The following is a 22,158-nucleotide window of genomic DNA, read 5'->3' on the forward strand; positions in this document are numbered from 1 at the left end:
AGACACCCTACTTTATTTTACAGAAATACTGGGGCTGGTCCCTATTGCCTGATACATTTCAATTTGAATAATTACATTTGATGTATCTAAAATCCTTTTTCAGTTTAAATGGGATATAAAACTTTTGCATTGTGTCCTAAATATTCAGCAGTCCTGCTATGTGCCATGTAGCAGCACAAGATAGGACTCTACCATGAAACAGGGATTCTTCTTTAGGCAGCTTTTTATCGAGAGACTGCTGGAAACTGCCTTTTAACAGTCCATTTAAGACACACTGAGAGCTGAGAAAAAATTAGTATACCAATGTCAGATTTTCAGCTAGTGTAAATCGGAATACTTTCATTGAAGCTAATAGAACTACACTGATTTACAGCTACTGAGAATTTGACTAATGAAACTGAAAGAATATAAAAGGCATAGGCTCTTTTGGTATTTCAAAATAAGCAGAAATATTCACCACAGACCTGACTTGGATTAATATGTAACTTCATAGCTCAAGGGGGTCAAACAACTCCAGACAGTGTGTCGTCATGGTAGCTCCGACATGGGGAATATGAAGCATGTTAAAGTACTTTTTAATTAAACATAGAATCAGACCTTCAGCTGGTGCAATTTGGCATAGCTCCACTGACTTTTTTTCCTACACTGAAGTACATCACCTGAGTTCCTGGCTTCTTATTCATGAATATCTATGTGTATTTAAAGTGTGTTGTTCACCTGGAAAACACACCTCTTCAGATCTATGCCTGGCATAGCTTTGGCTAGGCAAAAGTTGGTCAAATTAATATAAAATGGTAACTCTTAAGACTCTGGTCTTAGAAAACAGTGCAACAGAAGGTCTGCGTAGCCCAATCCTTCTCATGGGGCTGTGAGGCCTTAAGTGTATTTCCATACTGCAGATGGGAGTGTAGTGAAACAAACCCCAAGCTATCTTTATATGTGTTTTTTGGGACAATTAAATCTACACTAAGGTCCAGGCTTTTGCTTCCAGTATTTGAATACTAGCTTGTTTAAAGCTAGCTTTGGTATCTCAGCAGACTCCAGGAAACTTCAGGGTGGACATGCCCTAGGAGCAAGTCTGCATTGCCGTTGGATTGCACTATAATGAAGCATGCCATCCGCACTGTTTGCACTAAAGGCTGAAATGGCCACCACTTAACTGGCTTAAGTGTTGCCTGTATGTCACCAAGTCCTGTCTTGGGTGCCTATTGACACACTCCATTATAAGCCAGCTACATTTTATCTGTGTCTGTGTTTAGTATATGTGGATCAGACTTGCAGTTCTTCAGAGCAGCACTCCTGAGCATGGTCTGCAAGCGCTAAGGATCTCTTGTGCTACATATTGTGCATTGGGTATGGTAGTGCTGTAGAGAAGCTGTTTGTATGTCTAACTTGGAGGTGATTTTAAAATACTGGTGTTTTGCACAACTCAGTTGCAGGTTCAGGGTGGGTTTCTTTTTGTTGTTTAAATTTCCTTTTTTCTCCTATGCCTATGTGAATTATGCAGGACCAGATTTTGCCTCTTCCTTGAGCGTGTGCACATTGTAGGTTTGGGTGCAATTTTCTCTTCTCTTTCCCCTTTCAACCAGGGTCAGGCATAATTGCAGTTATGCCCAAAGAGGGCAGAGGTCCTTCCCTTTCCACATTTGCCAACACAAAACAAATGTTTGCCTGGGGAGAAGAGAACCTAAAGAGGTAATGCAGGAAGTCTGTTTCCATTGTTATGCTGGGGTATGCCAAAGACCGGCTCTTTCTGTTTTCCATCCTATCCAATACCTATTAGACTGAGGACCAGTTTCAAAGAAGGACTTAGGTGCAGCAAACAGGACCTAAGTGGGCTTCAGGCACATAAGTCCAAAATTACAGTCCTAGCCATCCCTGCTCAGATGCTGACTATATTTGCTAGATGCCTTCCTGCTTGAACCGGAAGTTCTCTAGCAGTTTGCAGTCCTGCAATGCAGGCTCAGAATTACCTCATCCCAGGGAGCAGGCCAGCGTAGTCCCGGTGTACATGGGGGAGCCGAGGGTAAGCCTGGGGGCACGTAGTGCAGTGGTGGTGGGGTGGGGGAGGTGCCAGTGTGGTATAGCAGGGGCATGTGGGCTGCATCACCCTGATGTAGCCCATGGGTTTGCAACCTCCACTGGTGTGGCATGTGGGGTGCTTGGTGCCCAGCCATTTAGAAATTGGACAGCCCCAGTGCATAGCATTTCCTATTGGTTAGTTCTAGGCAGCTCTGTGCTCACAGGATGAATGGTTTGTTCTCTGGAATTGCTTAATTTGCCCCCTTTCCTCTATAAAGAGCGTCAGCATTTTAGTGAAGGTCACCTGGAAGTCAGGTTTTGGGGCATGTAACTTGGAACATCCAATGCTTCCTTGGATCTGCTTCTCCACCTGAACCACAGTGTGCAGCACTGCCCTTTACTGAATCTCCTGCTATACCTACCACATTAAATCTTTGCATGGGGTTTGAGTGAGATCTAACTGTGTTCTGAAAACCTTAATATTTTCCACTTTCTGATTTCTGTGGGCTTAACTAGCAAAGATAACATTGTTTTGCCTTTTGCCTTTAATAGGAGATAGATCTGATTTTAATAAACAGAGCAAAATCAGTGTGGGCTTTTATTTTGTTATTGTTGAGGGGTAAAAAAGAAAACTATAATGCCTTTGCCCAAGTTGGCCGAGTCTTGGACTCCTTAACAATTTGCTCATTTAAGAATAGTGCTATCTTGTTTTCCAGATAGAGCAAGGAGGCTTGCCAGAAATATGGATAGCTTTTTGTTTAGACTAACCTAAAAGACAGACTTGCAGGCTGATGCCATGGTGTCTGTCATTGGAAGAAATACAATCCCGTGAATAATAAATGAGCCCTTAACATCTGTCAGGCTGCTTATTTCCTCAGGGGCCTGGAGCTTGGACTGCATACAATAACACGGTGGCCTTCTGCGAGCTTGGATCAAAATGAATGGTTTCATCAGCTTGCAGAAACAACTAATTAATTGGACTCACCTGGGAATATCCTAAATGGCTTCTTCTGTATGATTACAGAGCGCTTCTTTAACTAGCTCTCCAATGAAATGTGGGATCATTGAAATCTGGGTGCTGCAAATTATATTGAAGAATGTGGTTTTGATAGGGTAGTTGAAGTTTGCAGTATATGTGTTGGACATTTATGAACCCAACTTTGGTGCTTGCCTGAAGAAACTTTTACTGAGGTATCCAGAAGTTCTGACTGCCCATCTGTTGCAGGAGTAAATCCTAAAAGTGATCAAGTAAACAGCAATTAGATTTGAGCCAGGACACTTTGTGGCTGAGAGCTTTGTTTCACCTCTTCCAACTATACAGTTGGCTCCATAAAAGACACTACCAAAAAACCCTGGCTTCAGGGATGTAGTTGTTACCTAATGGAGAGAGAGCGCAGGATCATGTGTGGCAGAAACCACTTCCTGGAAGAAGATAAAAGTTTGATATTTCCTACAATTTGAATTCTAAAATCTAAATAGTAGAAAACTGTGCTTAGCTAATATGTCATCATGTAAACAGAATTAATGTTTAACAGTTATTTTTTAAACTTACAGGCTTTTTTACAGTGCCTGGCAGAATGAAGCACCATTCATGGTGGACTCTAGGCGCTACTGTAATAAACATGATAACTTGATTACTGCTAATCATAATAATAAATCTTTAAGCTGGATGCAGGCAAGGTGAGCCCCCAACTCTTATTAATGGACAAGGAATTGTACAGCTTTGTAGTTGGGTTTGTAACCTTAGGAAAAGGTGGCTCACAACATTGAAAAATGGTTGTGCACACAGTGATTTATGTTTGGAAATAAGGTAAGTAGAGAATAACCAAAAATCTAGAAGAAACAAAGTTTCATAAGTACAGTGTAGGGCTTTTTAAAATGTCCGTTGAAAGAGAGCAGTCTTTAAAGAGATGGTTAAATATACTTATTTTAGGGAATGAAGAGCTCTCCTGTGCTGTTGGTTTGTTTTATACTACTAGTCAGTAGCAAACCTAGGAGTGGGTGAGTGGGGCACCAATCCCAGGTTCCAAGTTAAGTGGGGTGCCCGAATCACTCCCCACCACCACAGAGTCTATGCCTTAGCAGCGAGAGCAGCCCTGTGGCTAGGCAGTGCAAAGGGTTTCCACTGGAGCATGCACTCTTGCCACAGCCCTGCTGGGTTTGATCCCACAGTCTCTTCTCAGAAACAGAGGGGCATAAAATAGTTCCACCTGCCAGGCATGCTTCCAGAAGTGTGTGGGGTTGGATCAGAAAAGGCTGCAGGAAGAAGGCATCTCTAGCCACAGCCTGGTTGATTACCACTGTTAAGCTTTTGGACTTCTTTATGAAGGTCAAAAGGATCCTAGGGTGGATTTAATAGATTCATAGATGCTAGGGTCAGAAGGGACCTCAACAGATCATTGAGTCTGACCTCTTGCCCAGGCAGGAAAGAGTGCTGGGGTCAGATGACCCTAGCCAGATGCTTATCCAGCCTTCTCTTAAAGACCCCCAAGGTAGGGGAGAGCACCAGCTCCCTTGGAAGCCCATGCCAAATTTTGGCCACCCTTACCATGAAGAAGTTTTTCCTGATATCTAACTTAAATCTGCTCTCTGTCAGTTTGTGATCATTGTTCCTTGTTACCCCAAGAGGAGCCCTGGTGAACAGAGCATCTCTGATCCCTTTAGTGAAACCAAGAAAGAAAAAGGTTTTATTATACTTCCATATATTCACTTGTACACTGGGCAGCTAATTCTGAAAGGAAATGATTTTGTAATATAAAGCCAAAAGACATACATGTGGGAGACAGTTATAGCTGACAGGGCTAGCATGGCAGTGGGACTGGGGGCTCTGGATTCTATCCTTAGTTCTGCCATTGATGTGGTGGGTGACCATGAACGAGGCACTTTCTTTTTCTGTTTCAGTCTCTCCTAACAGTGCCAACATCAGTGGGTAGTGGGGCAAAGACAGCTCTACCCCTTTGGCTCCATTAATTATACTTCTGAGGCAGCCCAGGATGTAGATTTGTCTGTTTAGACTGGTGACTATGACTGTATAACTGATGTTACCACAGCCAGTTGCATCACATGTTTCAAAATGTTCCCCTCTTGCTTCCAGGCTCTGGAGCTCTTTACTGTATTGTTTATACTATCAAATGATCCTTTGACACTGACAAAGTGTCTTCAAAATGTTCTTATTTGGGATCTCTTTTGCATCCTGGAGAGAGAGGAGTTCATCCCCAAAGCCTCCTATGACCTGATACCTGATATGCTTGTAGCACTGTAAAGATGGAACTTAAAATGTATCTGACACCAGAAATGAGTAGTGGGCTCTTGCATAACCTGGTGAGCTCCACAAAAGATCTTTTCTCCAAAACTGGGTCCATCTACATGGTGAAATTATTGTGACACAGTAAACTCCAGCACAGTTTACATGTCAGCCCGGGACTGCAGCACATTGAGCTAGGGTGATGCAGAAGCTGGGATGATGCAGTCCTGTCCTCATCTACATGTGCATTGTGGCACAGTGAGTAACTCCACAGCAGGACAATACTTATATCAGGCAGTACTAGCCTATGGCAAAGTTAATTAGTTTACTTTGTCCTAATATCTCTGCATGTGTAGACAGCGATGCTTTACTGCAGCACTAATTGGGCAAGTCGATAGTAAGCATCTTGTGCACATGCCCCCACAGTTATACCTATAACTATGGTTATATCTACAACTAACAGTTATAAAATGCATCATAGTAACCTATTATTCTGTTTCCAAGTCCAGGCAACAAATAGAAACCCTTCTGAGAGCAAGGATTTTCTTAAGTCCACGGGCCTGATTCAGATCCCTTTGGTCTTAATGGAAAGGCTCCCACTGACTTCAGTGGGGTTTAGATAAACCAAATACACTTGGTTTATGCACAGATTGGGTGGGCTACAAAACAGACCCTAAGAAGTAAATTTTTGCCTCTACCAGTGAGCAGAAGTGAAGTGGTAATCCTGAGGAGTTCCAGGGATCTTTCTCCTAGTTTATGCTGCAAGCACGTTGTGGAGCCAAGGCTTCAGTAACTTCCTCAGCCATTCTATGTAGCCCACTGCAGAGCTGTATGACCCTAGTGGTGTGATTTGTTTGGTGTGATTTGGCAAATCCCTACAGTGCCACAGTGGTTCGGGTTTCTTCACTGGAGCCATAGCATCCTGCCTGCCTGGGACAGTGTGACCTACTTTTCCTATGGCTTAGACAGTGCACAGTTATTACTCACAACCATGACCAATTTGATTGATTTAATTGGACCTTCTCACAGTAGCAAGTTCTACTTTCAGAAGCATTATCAAGTTCTGCCCCTTAGAGAATACTAGCAGGCATCCCAGACTATAACACGTCTCTATTTAGTTTAATTTATAAAGCTTAATAAAATAGATTATAGTCTCTACAAGGCCTGTCATGAATCTACTGTGATTACAATATACATAAATATTTAATGCATAGCATATTAATTCATTCCAGCATGCAATATAACCCTTTTTGTAATGTAAGTGACTAAAATAGGGCCACAGGTTCTGATTTAAGTTTTTATCTTTTAAGTGTTTCATTTTAAATGGTTATATTCTTATTTATTTCATTCCACATATATATATATATATATTTACATGAAAGGCATTAACATTAAATCTATATATCTATATAAATATGTGTGTGTATATGTCTATTTATCCCTCTGACTTTTGATGCTCAGTTACTGTAATGCCAGCTCAAAGCACCATTTTACCTATATTTTTGCCTCATATAATATACCTCACTTGAAATACTGCTATGGTAAACGTTGACACTCTTACTGTGGACACTTTTCTGGTACTGTGTAGACATGCCCTTAGTGACTAGTATTCCAGAGAGAGGTAGTATTTCAGAGTCCATATTGTCTTGCAGATTAAAATGAGGAATATTTATTAAACTGACATAATGTTAGCCATTATTGAAGTCTGATATAGGTTGAAAGAGTCCAGCATATAGTAGTTTTTTTCATACTAGAGATTTTTTTTAAAACCTTCCTCGGAGGCATTGGATGTTGATTACAGCCAATGCTGGGGATACTGCTTGGGGTGTGCTAATGTTCCTCCTGGGTCTTAAAGCCTGAGATTCTTGGCTTAAAGCGTCTTGCTTCCTCTGCTTGGGGTCAGACCAATCACCATATTTGGGGTCAGGAAGGAATTTTTACCCCATGGTCAGATTGGTATGGACTGTGAGGATGTTTACCATCCACTATAACAGGGGAAGTAACCTTTGACCTGGGATCTCTTGATCATATACTAACACCCTTTTACAGAAGCAGGACATTGGCTGCCATGGTCCCCTTGCTTTACCTGTGGCAGGTTAGGGTGTTATGTCTTGGGTTGTGTCAGGGTTAACTGTAGTTTTACTATGAGGTTAGATAATGGATTTGTATGGGATGGTTTGGATAGGGATCATCCTGAGTTGGGCAGGGGGTTGGACTAAATGACCTCTTGAAGTCCCTCCTAGCCCTACTTCTCTATGATTCTCACTTTTATTGGATGTATAAGCTTACTAAATTTATTAATTGATTTTAAAGTATGTTTCTATTTGTGTACTACTTTAACCTTTTTACCCTTTGCTGGCTTAATGCCAATGTCAACATATTTTCCTTTATTTCTAGATATTTATTTGGGATTTAGGCAGTGAATTTGACTCAATGATTTGTGAATTATAGAAGAATTAAAATCTTCCTCTAGGTGTGTTTGAGGTGGGGTGGAAGAATGTTATGATTGCAGTAGCAAGTCTTGTGTAGATAGCATTGGATAATTTTCAAAATTAATGTCAAGGCTCTCTGAAAACAGTATGTATGTAAGTACGTATGAATGAGGCAGCCTGTGTGGTTGTTAGCACAGAGAACTGGAACTTAGGTTAGTTGAATTCTATTTCTGCCTGTTGCCAACATGCCATTCTTGAGTAAATTGCTTTACTCAAGCTATTTTTCCCATCCGTAAATAAGCCTTGTACTTTCCCTGCTTTGTAAAATATGTTGACAATTTTGAATGTAAAGATCCATGTAAGAGCAAAATATTAGTTATTATATTAGGCCTGGAGGTACTTAGGTGTTTTACCAAATGGAAACTTCAAGGTTGACTTTGCAAAACAATAGATATGAATTATAAGAAAGTAGCTTTATGAATTAGGAGCTTCAATTTGGGACCCTGGGCCTTGTGCGACTCAGCAGTCATCACTGAAAAATCAGTAGTGGAAACTACAGAGTGCTGAAGTTCAGTTTAGACCCTGTATCAGGAGTATATTTTAGTGACACAATGCACACTTGAGGAAGGGTGGAAGAAAAAATAAGGTCCTGCTAGAGGTCTAGGTCCCAAACATTATTTCCCAGCAATTCGTTCAAAACATCCACAGCCAGTATAGTTGGGCCACTGAGGTACTGATTGCCAGATGGCAGTAGCTTAAAGCTTGTTTAATGTACTTCTGGAAAAGATGGAGTTGGCCAAATAAATAAGTAGAATAAAACAATTTTTTAAAATCTGATCTTAATATGAAGAAAAAAGAAATCTTTGTATATCTTTTCTCTTCCAGGTGAAGCCAGTTACACATAGTAGAATCAATGTGTCTGCACGGTTTCGTAAACCTCTACAGGAGCCATGTACTATTTTGTAAGTAGGCTTTTTCTGTAGGGGATCAACATTTTTTTAAATGTTTCTATTGAGTTCTGTTTTTTTAAATTTAAGCACAGCTGTAATGTATTTAACTTTCCTTTATTTTTCCAGTCTGATTGCTAATGGAGACATCATAAATCCAGCAGTACGTCTCTTCATCCCAAGGAAAACACTGACTCAATGGGAACATGTTCTTGAGATGGTTACAGAAAAAATAACTCTCAGAAGTGGAGCTGTGCACAGGTATGGGGAAGCTGTAAGCTTGTAATACAAACTTTAGGCCTTGACATACGTTTATGTCTCTGTAAATAGAGGTGATTGTTATCTGGAGGGTTTTTTTCCATGGGAAATTGAAATTCTGGCATTTCTAAAGCAAGCAAACAAAATGTTCTTAACTAGAACAAAATGGCAACATTTTGAACTTTTCCACAAAATGAAAATTCTAAAAAAAGTAAATTCAGGACCATCAAAATGTTGTATTTTAAATGTTTCCATTCATTTTGTTTAAACTTTTATATCCTATTAAATGTCATGCATTTTATTCATTAGCTTGACACTCTATCTGTAATCATAACACATCACTAAAATTAGGAATGAATGTCAGGCAGATTCAAACTGAAATGAATTAACATACAAATTCAAGGTAAAACATTTTGGCATTGTCCAAATGAAACAATTTGACCCTTTCCAGGTAGCACCCGTCCAGTCCCTTTATCTCCAGGCCTGTTTTTCTGATGTCATTATCAAACCCAAAGTTTTGCTCACAAAATCCTTGGAACACCTAAGATTAAAAATACAACTAAATAAGTATATGTGCACCTATATATGACTGCTTTCTGGGTCAGATTTTCAACTGGTGTAAATGGATATAAATCCAGTCACTTCAGTGGAGTGACATCTGGTGAGAATCTTACCCTTTATTTCCATCTAAACCATGAGAGCTTCTCTCTCATGTTTGGATGCAACTCTTTGCTGTAACAAGGAACCAAATAAGTAGGTTATCTATTAGTAGGTGTAGTAGGTACTGTACCTACTAACCAAATGAGTAGATGTAGTAGGTATAGTAGTATAATGATAGGTGGATGAGAGGGCATGATCCCTGAGTGCTGCCCAGGGTGTGGGGTGCCAAAATGGAGAGAGTGGGGTGCTTCACCCTTCTGTCCCCTGTCTCCCCATTGCACCCTGCACCATCCAGGCAGCAGCTCTGACAGTGGGGAGGGCTGAGCAGCAGTGATGGGCTTAGCAGTGCCTGGGTGATGGCACATAGTGTGGGGGCACCGGCTGATAAAAACAGGGTACTACAGGAGGTGGAGTTGTCAGAGCAGGGTTTTTGCCCATGAAAATCAGTGTTTAACACCCATTTTGATAGCTATAAAGGAGGTGACATCTCCCCCCACAGCAGAGGACCTCTGGCTACTGCCTCTGCACCTTGCTTAGTGACTGTCTAGATTGTAGGGCTGGGAAATCATACCTCTGGTAGGGTATAAACTGCAACTAAGACTGCAGTTGAAGAATTTCCGGCAGTGTTTTATGTTAGTCATTCTCTTTTTTTAGATATGATAAAAAAATGTGCACAGCATATTTGAATCAGTCAGTGTTCCCCTCCTCTAGTTTCCTATTAACCTAGTTTTCATATCCTGCTCCTTAAAATGGTAGGAATACATATTAAATAAGCTAGTAAAGTGATTGTTGTTCTTTAATAAGTCACAGATTAATTGCTATGGATTATGGTAACTGTGTTATCATTAGGTGGAAGGTCCTGTGAGCTCACTGATGCTGGGAAGATATAACTTCTCATTATACAAGGAGTGAGAGAATTATGAGAAACACAGTGCATGTTCAGTGTTTTCCTTTTCCACATCATTAACAGCCTAGCTGCCAACATTTTTAAAGCTTCATTGGTGACATTTTTTATGCCACTGACTCTTTCCACCAAGTTCCACTGGTATGGAACCAGTTGTAGGAAATATAGGATAAGAAGGAAGACGGGAAATAAAGTGTCAGGAAATAATGGGTGCCAAGTCCCTGATAGATATGTTGTACATGTGTATGGGCGGCCCAGAAGTTTGAGGTTAGATAATGATTAGAAGGTATGCCTTGGGTTGATGACATAGAAATTGTGTAGGCAAAGGGATGGGAGATGCGAGACTTGCAGGTAGGTGTGTGGACAAGCCTACAGATGAGGATTCTGGGCCATGGGTGACTGGTGCCTCCTGAGTCTGGGGCGGGGGCACCAGATTGCCAATGGGCAGTTGGGGGTGGGTTTCCCTAGTGGCCAATCATTGACTGGGGGTAGGGGAGTCCCCCAGGAGCCCATCACTGACCAGGGGTGGGGGTCCCCCAGTGGCCCACTGGAAGTACATTTCTGGTGGCACTTCCAATTTCACAGCTGGAGCTTCCAGGGTGTGCATGGCCTATTTCAGGGGTTGCATGGGTACCCATCTGTGCCCCTTACGCATTGCCAGTGTTCTGGGACATTGCCCCCGCACCTTGCATCACTGCCACTGTCTGCCAGCGTCTGTTTCCTCTGCTCCTGGCTTCCTTCTTCTGCCTGTGGCACAGGAGGGGAGGTAGAGCAGAACATCTTCCTGTGGCCCAAAGAAATGATGGCAGGGGGGTTCATGAAAAACCTGGTGAGCTGTGGGTAGATGTGACTGAGTGGGTGGGGTGAAGGCTGCAGAGGCATAAATGTTACATAACCTATGTGCTGCTTGTCAGGTCTGTAATATATATATATATTTATATATCTATATTGGAGTTAAACATAACCAGGTATTTAAAGTAAAAACAATGACAAACAGGCATTTAACAATAAAACTGTGTGTGTGTGTGTGTATATGCACGCATGCACAAAGTTTTATTGTTAAATGCCAGTTTGTCGTTGTTTTTACTTTAAATACCTGATTATATTTAACTCCATTACTTCCATTATTATTCTTACTGAGAAGAATATAGCTTGAGGTGACTGTATATTTCATGATAAATATTTTGGGTGTTTCATTAGGAAGAAAGCATTAAATGAAACAACAAACATGACATTTAAAGCAGAAAAACACATGAAATAAAATTCACATACATATCACCTATGGCAGAATTCATCTCCTAAGCTAGATTGATTTGTCTTGGTTATTCAGGCTTCTTCAAGCAGTGTGTGGTCAAGCAAAGAATGATGAGGTGAATTCAGAAATGGGTTCCTTATTGATTTTAGACACCCATGTCTTTGTGAGCCTGCTTGATCATTAATGGCCTTCAGCTAGTACTCATGGCTTATGTGTGGCAGTCAAGTTTTTTGCTGACATTTCTGTGAGATGTTTGCGCTAAAAAAATGCCCTGCTCAATACATGTGATAACAGAGGAGGAGCCATTAAGCTGACTTACTGGATGTGCAAGGGAGCAGCAAAATGATTAATATTTTGGAAAGCTGCAATTGGTGTGTGTGTGTGTGTGTGTGTGTGTGTGTATAAAACTAAGAGCAAATAATCTGGTTATGTTAACTCACAATCTTCTATACCTAGAATATTGAGGAACTTCCAAATCTCAGGAAGCAGGGGAGCATAATGGATTACAAAAATGTGATAGGAGTGTAGTTATACAAGTTGTGTGTTTGTCTTATTTTGTGCAAGGTGAAACCCAGTGGGCACCTGACCTCAGAAATACAGAAAATGCAGTCATCAAATGATTTTTCTTCACTCATACTGATTATAGAAAATTAATGTAAAATGCTGAGAATTGTCTGAAAAAGAAACATTTTGTCTCTCATAAAATACAGAACATTATGGCTCTGCAGAGATCTCTCTTCATGCTCTTATAATTTGGAAAAAGCTTGTTGGGATGTTAAATTTAATATTTGCTTGTGTATCATCACTTGTTTGAGTTTATGAATCACATGCATATTTAAGGTTCCTCTAGAAGCTTTATCAAATACACAAGTTTTAATTTTAAATTTAACTATGCAGGCATCTGCTTTTGAATTCTGGAATACGTTGCACAGGATAGAATGATTTCCTCCTTCCCTACCCCACACACTTTAATTGTGATCTTTCTTTTATAAGATCACAGTCTTAGAAATGAGGTGGCTGGAACAAAGAGAAATAAAAATAACCAAGCAAGAGAATATCCTTTCTTTCAGCTTCACTAAATATTTGTGTGTGTGCAGCAACTTGCTACTTTATCTACAGCGACTATTAACTTAGAGATCTCTCTAGTGTGACACACATATCCATTTTTGGTATTTAGGTGTTCTATATATGCTACACTTTGCTATAACTTAGAAATGATTTGGCAAAATTATAGCAATAATCCAAGGTATTTTGTATCAGTAAGCGTGCTATGCACATATTATTAATTATTTTCATCTATGAAATGAATTGACTATAAATTCTAAATATGAGGCTTTTGATGGGTTTATTCTTCCCATATGGCTAAATGGGAGGGAAATCCCAGCCAGATGTGAGGATAAGGAAAAAGAAATCCCAGAATGGAATGGATCAATTCCAAATTAGATTTCCATGTTTCCAAGGAATGGATCTTTTTCTGACATTCTTCCCTGGCGGTTGATTTTTTTTATTTTATTTGGCAAACTGGTAGTTGTGTGACAGCCTCTCTAGCTTTGCATTTAAAATCTGGTAAAATTGTGGCCAGAAAGATAAAATCATTATTTCTTTAAGGGTATAGGTTATACTGGCTTTTTGATGTGGTTGGCAAATCTAATTGGATATTAGAATAATTAATATATTAATGCTTTTAATACTAATATTTTTCAGGCTTTATACTTTAGATGGAAAACTGGTTCAGAGTGGGTCAGATTTGGAGAATGGGCAATTTTACATTGCAGTGGGCAGAGACAAGTTTAAGAAGTTGCCTTATGGTGATCTACTCTTCAGCAAGTCTACCATCAGAAGACCGCAAGGGTAAGCTCACATTGTGTACATTAATTGTGTTTGAGTGTTTGGGTTTGCATCATTGTGCTTACAAACCATGGCCAATAAAGTACAAAACCCTACTTCCAGGCACACACAATGGAGCATGGATTCAGACTATTACTGGTATTTATAATTTTGAAGAAACCTAATGGTCAAAACCAATAAGAAAGAAAAGGAGAAAAATAATATTAACAAAGAGAGAAAGAAAGGTGAGAACAATGGATAGATTTTTTTCCCATAAGAATGACATTGAAATTGGAGATTGTCTACCACAAAAAAATACTAGGGGAAGGATTTTATGCTCCTTTAGCTGGCCTTCCCCCATCAGGATCCCACTTTCTTTGCATACCTATACGAATTCTGTGGAGCTATGCTAATTTACAACCGTTTAATGTCCACTTTATTTTTATATCTTGTTTGAGCATGTGCTGTTTTAGAAAGGTGTTGTAAACCAGCCTGTGACCTTGGTGTGAAACATGAACTTCCTTAATGGCATCCAATGTCTTCCCTTGATTACCTGCACAAAGAGGAAAGGGAACTGAGCTGGATTTATCTATATGTTCAACAGGACCTAGTAAATGCTTCTGCCATGTTACAAACACTACTGGGCATGTTACTTATTACTTACTATAAGTCATCCCATTGATTTCAAATGAACAGTGCATGGTAGTAAATTTTATACTGGTAGTAGGTATGGGCAGGATTAACTCATAATGGCATCCAGCATAAGGATCTAAAAGTTGGAGTGGTCCCTTACATTTTTTGAAAAACATGTTGTCCCAAATCATCTTACATTTTTTCTCTAGTATAAATTGGGGATAGTTCCTTTAAAACCAATGGAATCACGTAAGTTAGGAACTAGTGTTAGATCAGAATTTGTCCTAGTTTTACAAATTAGCTAGCATGCAATACATATTGATTTAGCAGACTATTTGTAGAGTGCATGTACCTCAAAAAGTGAAAAGTGTTTGCAAAGAAATAATGGAAAGATGAAAAATTCTTTTGAAATTAGTGGAAATGTGCAGATTATACCAGCTGTGAGGCTCTTCTGCCTATTAAGTAAAGGATACTATCCTCAGGTTTTTTCAGTATATGAAGCATGGAAATGTAATTTATGTTAGCAAATGATTAAACTTTTATGTTGGTAACAATCTTAGTAAAACAGTGCAGTAGAAAAATTAATAAATAGCGTTTCCATAATTAAAAAAACAGACCACTGTTTTGTACCTGAAAACATATATGCACATTTAGTATCTATGACATAGATAGTATTCAGAGTCCTAAGGTATTTTTTTTCTACAGCTCCAAAGCCTCTTCACTGCCTCCTATTGCAGGATCCCGAAAATCTAAAGGGAGTGTGAGTATCATATGTCATAATAAGGTTCTTAATTCCAAGAGATAGAGAATCATTGTCCTTTGGGTTTCAGTTAAACCTGAGGAAAGAAAGCCCACAGCCACCTGGTGGTACATTTATTACTGCCTGAAGAATATAAAGCTATTTACAGGATGAGTTACACAGAAAATAATTGAAGAAAATACTGTTGCTGGAACAATTTCTTGATTCTGTACAACACCTTGCAGAACACTTCTGAAACACAAACAAAGACCAGATGCTCATTTTGAGATGTTTCTTTGAAGCCTGTTGAATAATCCTTGCATGTTTGGACACTCAATATGTACTTGATTCAAAGCCCACTGGAGACAGTGGGAGTCTTCCCACAGACTTAAATGGACTTTGTATCAGTCTCTAAAAGAATTGCCTATCCCATGTTCCCAGTGTTCTGGAAAAAAATTACAGATGAAGAGTCCAGTTCCCTACCATTTTGCACTCTCTATATAGACATTTACACCATAAACATTTTATGGCTGTTTTTTCACTTTGTCATACTATTAATTGCCTGAACTTCTGACAGGGTTACTATTTATAGTGAAATAAGCATGTTAATTATGTGATAAGTATAACCTCTTCCAGGGGACTTGAGCATGTTGGAGGAGTCATCAGATTAGGCCTTGTTAAGTGAGGCACCTAATGTTGAGGCAAGCAACAATTTCAGGTTGGAACAGTAATAGGATTGGGCCCAAGGTACTTACAAATCAATTGTTTGATGATATGGTCCATGTACCAGAATTAGACTGACTAGTCTGCAATTCGTTGGGTATTCCATTTCCCCTTTTAAAAAAATGGGCACTATATCTGCTTTTCATCAATCTTAAGGGGTTTCATCTGACCTCCAGGAGTCTTTAGATAAATATCTGATGGCTCTGCAATAACTTCAGCCAATGCCTTGAATACGTTTGGGTGACTCTTCTCAGGCCCTGCTGGTTTGCTGACATCTAACTAATATAAGTAGCCTCCAAATTATTCTTTCCCTATTTTAGGCTGAGTAACTACTTCCCTGTCCTTGATCTTAATTGTGTTCTTCATTGGTTAGTTGCTTTTTATTTCAGCCAGTGCTAAGTGCAATATGGGTATAAAGTAGTACCAAATCACTATAGCAGTATTTTATTTGCTCTGCCCTGACTCTAGACAGGCATAAAGTTACAGAACAGTAATAATTAATCCCACAGTCTAAAAATACAAACCTAGTACTCTAATCCCCCATACCACTTCTGTCTGACAGCCAAAATATACTAGCTGCCTCCATTATTATTATCATCCTCATCATTGTCATTGTCAATGGCATCATCACCACTATGTATCACTACCTCATTCAGTTTAAACTCAGAGAAAGATGAAAAGATCAATATAAAATTAAATTTCCTTTTTTTTCATTCATGTAAATTTCTAAAATTCTAGCATCTGTTTTTCGTAAGTCCTATTTAACTATCACAAGTCTGAAAAATAGAAGCAAGAAGATGACATCCAGTACTGGTATGTGCAAAAAAATGAATTAATCTCTTATGCTGTTTTATCTTATGGAAAGAATAATAAAAGCAAGTTTCAACCCCCCCCCCACCCCAATTTAACTATGCATGGTGGGAATTTAAAATAATGTAAACAGATAGGAAGATAGGAATATAAACTTCTGAATTTATCATGTAGGGCAACACTTTCAGCTGGCATAGCTTAGTGAAGTTCCACTGGTTTCAGCCTGGAATCTATATTCTGTATGGCTATTGCTTGTTGGTTCAGGACTCTCTAATGTGAATTTGAGAAATTGTAGGCATTAAAACAAAAGGACTGATCTATGACTATACCCTCTGTCTTCATTAAACAAAAATAATATCTATTTTTGAGCCATTGATGACTAGATGGCAAGATTGCATTATTTAAGATGCCATCTAAAAATCCTGGTAGTGACTTAATATATCTGCTTCTGTGCTTTGATGCCTGTTAATACTGAAACTTAGGCAGTTTACTGTGAAACTTAAGAAAAATTGCCCTGTATTCACCTACGAAAACTATGAACCTTATTCTTAGGGGAATGATCGACAATCTAAATCTACTGTTGGATCCAGCGACACGGGAGAGATGGTATCATCGCCTCAACCTCCAAAAAGAAAAGAAAAGAAAACACAGAACCAAGAGGAGAGCCATTCTTCTAAGAAAAACACAAAAGTGAAACAAAATGTAAGAGTAGCGACCTCAACTTATGCTGTCCAAGACAATGGTAAGTACTTGGGTGAAGTGTATCATACTGTAGCCACCTAAATGCAAAGGGCCAAACTGATCATGGATACACCAGTGAAAATTTAGAGTAGCACAATGGTGTGACATGTAGCTTTGTGCTGTCAAGTGAATTTGACTGCCACATTAAGATACAAATCAAATGTTGAGGTACAATTGGCAGGTACATTTGCAGCCTTAGCTTAATTTATAAAAGAAAGAGGAAGCTGGAATACGCTATACACTCTATAAGTTAAGTAACCTTTATCTTTTGTGCTTTTTGGTCCAAATGGAAAAAAAAACAAACCCTGCCATAATCTATTTTCCCCATTCTGTATTGCAAGCAAAAAGGAATATCACGTTCTCCCAGAGGATATGATAGTAGCTATGCAACACAATGACTAGATCCTCTAGGAGTAAAACAAATGCAAAACTCCAGTTAGTCAATAGTAGCAGAGACAAATCACTTTCGGACTTGCTCAAGGCAACTTCTGATTTCCTTCCTTGCTACTCCTTGGCAGCAATTCAGGAATTGAATAATAAATGTTCTCTCTGAGAAATTTCTTTCTTTTATTATTCTGTGAGATGTTTCTATGTCTAGAAGAATATCCTCTTTATAAAGGTATGTTGCTGAATTGTTAGGCTTGCTATTTTTTCTTATCAGTAATAGTTCCAAAATGCTTAACAGACCAAATAATATCTTTCAGCAATGATAAATTACACTTTTCACAGCTTTTGACATTCCATACACTGTCTTTTAAATGTACCATAATACTCAGCATACTGGATTCAGTGGTGCTTTTTGTATATCTGCACTTGTATAGGATTATGATTTATAAATTGTACTTTGTGATTGAAGAGTAGATTTGAACATTGGCATTTAGAGATCAATTAACCCCTTTACTGTGAATCACTTTGTAATCTAGCCAGCGTACCCTCTAAGATGAGTGCGTGCATGGCTGTGCACAATAAAAAATCATGCCACGCAATAACTTTTTAATGCTGCACTCACAGTGGCATACTGACAGGGGGTGGGGCAGTAGGGGGCCATGGCCCCCTGGGCACCAGCCTGGGGGGACACCCAGTGCTGTAGCAAGGGGGCACCAATGCTCCCCCCACTGCTGCCTTCATGTCTGGCCGCTTGTCACCCGCCCCAACCTGGCCACAGGCTGCTGCAAGAGGTGGGGAGGGGCAGGCACACTGAGATACCTGTGCACTCCCAACCAGGATTGCTTACGGATCACTAAACTTTAGAGGGAACATTGAATATAACCATGTTTTTCATAGTATAAGCCTGTAGAATTGTTGGTTTATTTTCGTTTTGAATCAGACGCCCTTGAATTATATTGCTGATATTAATATAGCTGGACATAATTATCTAACTGCTTATGGGTGGTGCTCAAACTATGGTTCCTTCTATGTTAACTAATTATCTTATTATAGTGAAAGTAAGTGACAGTTCTGTTCTTCTTTTCCTTTCAGACTGTGACTGCCCATTTACATAGCTTCCCTTTAAAATGATCTCAGTAGATCCCCATCTTATGAGGGTTTCTCTGGCAAGTGTTTTTCTTTTTATCTTGTGTGGGCTTTGCTGTCCATGTTTAAAGCCTCAAGGCTTTCTATTTAAAAGCAAGATAGAGGGGGACTTCAAGTTCTTTATCTTAGAGTGGGCCTTGGAGTTAGTATCTCAGGATCCTTTAATTCAAAGTCACCAAATTAGTTACCAACAACCAAGAAAAAAAATCTGTCCATCACACAAGTTATGGAGGGGTGCTTTGTGTCCACTGATGTGTGCCTCACATCCAGAAAGCTTGACAAGTGCTGTTTTAGAAAGCAGGAGATAAACAGAGAAATCATAGCTGGGTCATTGTCTTTCCATATCAGGTGCTGCTGTTTTTCTATGACTGCTGGGAGTCCCTTAAGTGCTCCAGCCAGCTGACTTCCAGCTGCTTCCACTTCGAATTCTCCTGTCTGCTGAATTTTGCACAAATCAAAGAACTCAAACTCCATCATACTAGTCCTAGCTGAAGGAGGCAAGGGATCTGCTCTGTGCTTCCCCCTCTGCTCTTCTTTCTTCAACCTCTCATATGGCAAGAAAGATCCAGGTGTGAAGATGGAAAAGGCTCAGGCTTTTTGGTGGCAGGGGTGTGGGAGGATGGAGGTGTGCATTTTCCTGCAGCTGCTCAGGGAAACTGGAATCTACAAACTGAGCACAGGGAGCTGAGGAGGAGCAATTCAGGTTGTTAGCTCTGTGGTTGGCTGGTAGTGAAGGAAAATACACTGTCCCTATGATCAACCTATTGATTGATCATGGTGCCCCTGCCAGACAACTTTCCGGGCTCTTTCCTGAATGGGCAGAGACTACAGGGCACTTTGCAATGGCATAGTGGGCTTCAGAATGGTTTGTGGTCACAAGCAATCTGTGGAGTGTACAATTCATGAGAAGCATTTATAGGTACAAGTGACTTGCCAGCACTTTTTCAAATACAACCTATTCTGATTTCTTTTTTTTTCCATGCTGAAGCTAAAACTCAGATATTTAATGAAGAAATAATGACTTAATACATATTTTGATGAGACTATATAACCCATTGGACCAAGGTGTCATTCAGAATTTAATTTGAAGTCTTTCTAGTAATTGCTGTTGCTGTGACTTGGCTCAATACCATGAGATATTCAACACTGAAAAAATAATAGAACAGTGTTAACAAAGCAAACAATGTGTAGGGTCCCCATCCTGAAATCCCTGCACCTCAGTCAATTCCCACTGGCCCCCTTGGGTGGATCCTGGGACTGTCAAAACTATTCTTCTTGGTAGTGATCCAGGGAAATAGGATACCATCCTCTACTAAGTCTTTGGGTAAGGAGTATTCAGAAGTGGCTGCATGGACTTCCAGTTCGTTTCACTGAATGTTCTGACATTTCTTCAGCCAGATCATATGAAAACAGTTTGGGAAGCAGCTTCATGATAATTCTCCTCACAAGATTGTCGCATCTTGTATTTTAATGAAGGATGCATACTTATTCCATTTGATGGCCCATCATTCCCATTTTTCAATTAAGCATAATCGTTCTCTTTAGCTTTAGAAGACTCAAGCTAAATTTCATGTGCACCAGATTGTGATGTAGTCAAATCTTTTCCCCCCATTGTTTTACTTGGTACTTTGCCCCATCCTTGAACTTTTCTGCTGTAAAGAGCAAAAAAATAGAATGTTGTCATTTCTAGATGTTAAGAGCCATCACTGACAGTAGATATAGCTGCTAATTATGATCCCAGACATATCATTGTGTTTGAGTAGCTGGTGGCAGGTACTTTTCTGGTCATAAAATTTGTACTGTTAACTTTTAGAAAGTAGTACTTTTGCGATGGCCTTTTTCTAAATAAATGGTTTCCTTTCGCTATGTGATGTCACTTGGACATTATACAGGACATTGAAGGGATTTTCTTCCACTTGTACTTTATACTTCCTCTGATGACTATAGTAGACATGAAACTGCCTAAATGACAGCTTTGAACACTTACATTCTTCTATCTTGTCCACAGAAGAGATACAGCAATGGCTGCAGTAACACAAGTTTTATTCCCTCACCTTACCAATGTGCCTAAAACGTGTCTAGGTGGGCCTGTCTCTAAAAGACAGAGTAGTTCACACTGCACGCCTATGCATTTCTTAGATTCTTTGATGTGTAATATGCTGCCAATTGTTTGATGAACCCGACTTACTTAGCAAGAGCTGATCTTGTTGGGGAAACATTTGAGGATTCTGCTGACTCTCTGAGGCAGGTGCCTCATCTCAGTTGTGGGCTAGATAGTTTTAAGATTAGCAGCAGCTGCAGAAGGAGCAACTGTTGTTAGGGAGAAAGCTAAAACCAGACTTTATGGTGAGTTTTTGATCTTCTATTGTGTGTGTCTTGTTTCAAACAGGTTTGAAAAGGTATCTGGTCACATGCAGGTTTCAGAGGATGCTTCAGTGTCATGAAATAAAAAATAAAGAAAATAACATTTTCATCATAATGCATAGGATCACACTAGATGAGAATCTGTCAGCACCTAGAGATGATTAATTATACTACTACAACACAAATAAGCATTAGTGCATATGTTTAATTTAGTCTTGGTACTTCATTTTGCTTCAGGATGTCTGAATAAATCCTTCCAAGTGCTGCTTGCATGCACTGATGATACAAAGATGGAGCATTAAAATATATTTTTGATAAGTTAGAGTGATTGAATTAATCTGCCATGGTCATTTCAATCTATTTTTTTTTTAAACGGATAATTTAAACGTATGTCTAGGATTGTAAGTAGCAGAAAGCAAATATTCACTTGTAGTCAGATTAAAAAAGGAATGTTTTGATATGTTCAACGTAAGTTTTCCTTGAACATAAGAGTAACTTCCATGGATACAGGAATTCCTTGGATTTACACATACATTTGTTTAGATTTGCCTTGTATTTGAACATCTTTATTTCTTACCAGAGGCGGGAAATCATCTTTAAAGAAAACCCATTTGTGTGATGTAAATAAGTCTAGACTTTATTTATGTGTAGCTTACTGGTAGAAGGAGGCATACAAACACTAATTGTTCTGGTTTTATATACACATATTTGTTTTATATATGCATATCGAGTGATAACACATTATTCTAGTCTAACACTGTATTCCATGTGATGTGCAAAGTCCCTTGCCATGTGATTGGTCTCTTTTCAAGGAAATGAATGACAAAACCCAAAAGCTTGCTAAGAAAATTTTTTCCAAATAATTTAAGTTGGTCTAATAAAAGATATCAGATTGACCCAAAGAACTTTGTCTGCCTCTGTCCTTAGATCAACACAGCTGCAACCTACACCCTTGTAACACTGTTCTTTAGAAATTCAGATGTGCTAAGAAATAAAAGTCTCTTCAAGTAAAGTATAATAGACTCTTAAACTGTTCTCACACACATTTTCCCTACTATTCATTTGC

The 22,158-nt window shown here is 39.3% G+C and overlaps 1 protein-coding gene across 4 annotated transcripts in view; it reads left to right on the forward strand.

The window, feature by feature from the left end:
* The window catches only part of DCDC2 (doublecortin domain containing 2), a 95,109-nt gene that overhangs the window by 25,788 nt on the left and 47,163 nt on the right, over nt 1-22,158 (forward strand). For all 4 annotated transcript variants that reach the window (XM_019490429.2, XM_019490431.2, XM_019490430.2 and 1 more), the window contains 5 exons: nt 8,584-8,660; nt 8,775-8,906; nt 13,427-13,573; nt 14,888-14,942; nt 17,007-17,196. In XM_019490429.2, the coding sequence (XP_019345974.1) occupies nt 8,584-8,660; nt 8,775-8,906; nt 13,427-13,573; nt 14,888-14,942; nt 17,007-17,196 (601 nt within the window). The remainder of the gene's footprint in view (nt 1-8,583; nt 8,661-8,774; nt 8,907-13,426; nt 13,574-14,887; nt 14,943-17,006; nt 17,197-22,158) is intronic.

The sequence above is a fragment of the Alligator mississippiensis genome, chromosome 3 (assembly GCF_030867095.1).
Source record: "Alligator mississippiensis isolate rAllMis1 chromosome 3, rAllMis1, whole genome shotgun sequence".
NCBI classification, from domain to species: Eukaryota; Metazoa; Chordata; order Crocodylia; family Alligatoridae; genus Alligator; species Alligator mississippiensis.